The following is a 3,162-nucleotide window of genomic DNA, read 5'->3' on the forward strand; positions in this document are numbered from 1 at the left end:
TCCTAAAATCAATGACCAACGTACTAAAAATAGTCATCCTAAGTTCACAAGCTTAGATAAGCAACTTTATGTGCAGTACTTGTTCATCAATCAATTCCCCCAGTATCATTAAAAGTTTTTTGTAATAATCCTCTAACTATACATATAATGAACATTAGACGATGCGTAAATAGAAGGGGAGTCTTACGATAAAGTTGTCTGTATGGTCTATACGTTACAGGTTTGAGCTATGGAAGCAACACTAATGTTTGCATTAAGATAGGCTGTCTATACCACACCCTTGAGGTGCGGTCTTTCGCCGAACCCTGCATGAACACGGGATGCTTTTTGTACCAGGCTACCCTATAGTATTCAATGGTAACCAGTAGCCATCTTCTCTATACATCAATCCACAAATCGAAAATTCCCCTTCGTACTACTCTTTCGATACAGAATCTAATATGTAGCAAGACTGTCTCGAAATCATCATAGGATGAAAATTGAAAATTGATAAACTATTTTCGTTTTTCGTAACGTATTACGAGTGTAACATTTTAGCATCCAAGAGAAAAAGGCGAAAAAATAACAAGATCATGGGAATAATTGTTACAAATAGCTAGGATCTATTGTTGAAAATACAACAACATATATTATGACACAACAAATGCTCATAATTCTGTAATACATGAACTTAAGGAGCATCATTTTCCTTTCTTTTTTTTTTTGGCACGTGACAGGAAAAAAGGCAGCCCGGTGCACTAAGCTCTCGCTATGTACCGGTTCGAGGAAGGGCCGGACCACAATTCTATTGCATGCAGCCTTACCCTACATTTTTGTAAGAGGCTGTTTCCACGGCTCGAACATGTAGCCTTCTGGTCGCATGACAACAGATTAATTTATTTAACTAATGCTGCAGACTGAAGATTACACTAATCCTTCCTAATAACACAAAGTTTTATCAATATATTTACATTACATGGTAATGAAATTAAGAACTACCTTTTTTTTTTGTTGGATTTTTGGAGAAGAATCTGCTGCTGTTTGTAATGTTGCTGATGATGATACCTCTGAGACTCTTATCTTTTCAGGATCATCAATATCAATAGCTTGTTCTCTGAACTTCTTATATATATCACCTTTGTAAAAATTCCTTGTTCTAATCACCAGAATTAAGGAAACAGCACAACTAATCAATGTAGCTCCAGTAATTACAAGAAAAGCCAATTTGTAACATTCAACGCCAATGCATGTTAAATCTTCACCATCTTTCCTTTTTAGCCCCTGTGCCAACATTTGCTTTGTAGCCACTTTATCATATAAATGTCCAGCCACTTTAACATTAAGCAAATATGCACCAACAGGGCTAGCACCAGCACCAAAATTGTACAATGTGGAGTAGTATTTTAACCCGAAGAGTTCAGATATAATCGCGAAAATTAAAGGCCATTGAGCTCCAAAGCAAAACCCCATCAGTACAGAGGCGAGATAGAGAGAATTAGGGACGCCAAACGCGATGAGTAGATGACCAGCACAGGAGAGAAAGAGGACTAATGTGAGCATCAAAGGACGCGGGCATTTGTACTTTGTCAAGAAGATTTCGGATACAAAACCAGAGACAACTCGTCCGAGGTAATTCCATATGCTTACTAGTGACACAAATGTAGTGATGCTTTTTTCCGGATAACCTAAGGCCTTCCCTATTTGGCCTAAGTTGTCGATTGCAGTTAATGTCCCGCCCACGCCAAATGTTGTAGCTGTGAATAAAATGATCATGTCTATACTGAAAAGTGCTTGTAATATTGTATAATCATCTCCTCTTGGTGGTGGATTTAACACATTACTAAAGCAAGAAGTAGTCTTTTCATCACATTCCTTTGGTATTTCAGGACTCGAAGCTAGCTTTTGAGGCTGAGTCAGCTCTACTGACGACGCTGGATTTTCACTAACAACTTTCAAAATGTGGTCATTCAATGCTTGTTGTTTAATATTCCAAAGTTTAAGATCTTCTTTAAAGACAATAACTAGAGGAGCAAAGAGCAAAATTAGTACAACTGCTGCACTACCTGAATACTCTGGCCTTGTAAAACTGACCTTATTTTGAATGATAATAACAATCATAATAAAACCAGCAAGACCAAGTGAAATATAGAGAAATTTATAGAAAATTTTGGTCTCATTAGTTTGTCTAACCACTTCCATAATCCGAATCGTTCGAAGAAAAATACAAGACACAACTGCTGGAAGATAACCAATTAATAAAATCAAAGACTTACCATTATTTCCATAAAAAGCATGGTATAATTGAGTAATAATAGCACCACTTAAGCCAACAAAACCTTTTAATAATCCTAAAAGACTTCCTCTACTTTCTGGGAAATTCTTAACACAAGTAACTAAAGCACCAGTATTAGCAAATGTTTGTGAATTTGCACCAATACAAATATACAAACACATTTGCCAAATAGCAGGTTTAGCTATATGTCCTGAAACTGATAACCATATCATAAAATACCCAAAAAAATTCATAATTGCTCCTATAAATAAAACAACCCAAGGTGGAGTTACCTCATTTATTAGACCTGAAATAATCCCAACATTACCACCTAAATCTTTGAAGAAACTTAACAAATTTAACGTCGTTTGATCATAGCCTAACGACGATTTGATCTCTCCACTGTAAAGGCCAAACATGTAAGTTGCACCAGCCATTGACATGATTAAAAGAGAAGCAAAAACCATGAACCATCGGCTTGTGAAGAAATGGTGGCCAAAATCCGCCATTGATCTAAGACTACCATTTTTGTTCACCTTAGTGTTCATCATTTTCTTGATTTAGGATAAGGATTTTCGTGATTTCAGCTTAGTGTAAATGTTTGAGTGTACTATGGCACGTATATATATTTGTGTGGTAGTTTTAATGACTTACTTGAGCTGTATACGTAATCTGAACTTGGAACGGAATTTTACATTGACTTAATAGTTGACCGTCCTTTTTTTGTTTTTTGCAAGTGGAGGGTGGGCCTTATAATAAGGAAAATGACACCTACAATTTTCTCAATTCTTAAACATGTAAATAGCATGTTGTACAAAATGAGACGATTCATTGTATCTTTACGTGTGAAGGTTAGCGACTTCAGAATTTAAATTTGATGGCTTCGACCTTAATTTTTATTGGGGGCGGCA

The 3,162-nt window shown here is 36.1% G+C and overlaps 1 protein-coding gene across 1 annotated transcript; it reads right to left on the bottom strand.

Annotated features, from left to right (window-relative positions):
• Nucleotides 540–2,884, bottom strand: LOC109229661 (uncharacterized membrane protein YMR155W-like). The gene has a single exon (XM_019395187.1). It carries the CDS (start codon nt 2,800–2,802, stop codon nt 952–954), a length of 1,851 nt encoding a protein of 616 aa, XP_019250732.1. The 5' UTR covers nt 2,803–2,884; the 3' UTR covers nt 540–951.

The sequence above is a fragment of the Nicotiana attenuata genome, chromosome 7 (genome assembly GCF_001879085.1).
Source record: "Nicotiana attenuata strain UT chromosome 7, NIATTr2, whole genome shotgun sequence".
In the NCBI taxonomy this organism is placed as follows: domain Eukaryota; kingdom Viridiplantae; phylum Streptophyta; class Magnoliopsida; order Solanales; family Solanaceae; genus Nicotiana; species Nicotiana attenuata.

Coding starts and splice junctions, on each gene's coding strand:
- LOC109229661 (XM_019395187.1), bottom strand. CDS start 2,802: ATGATGAACACTAAGGTGAACAAAAATGGTAGTCTTAGATCAATGGCG.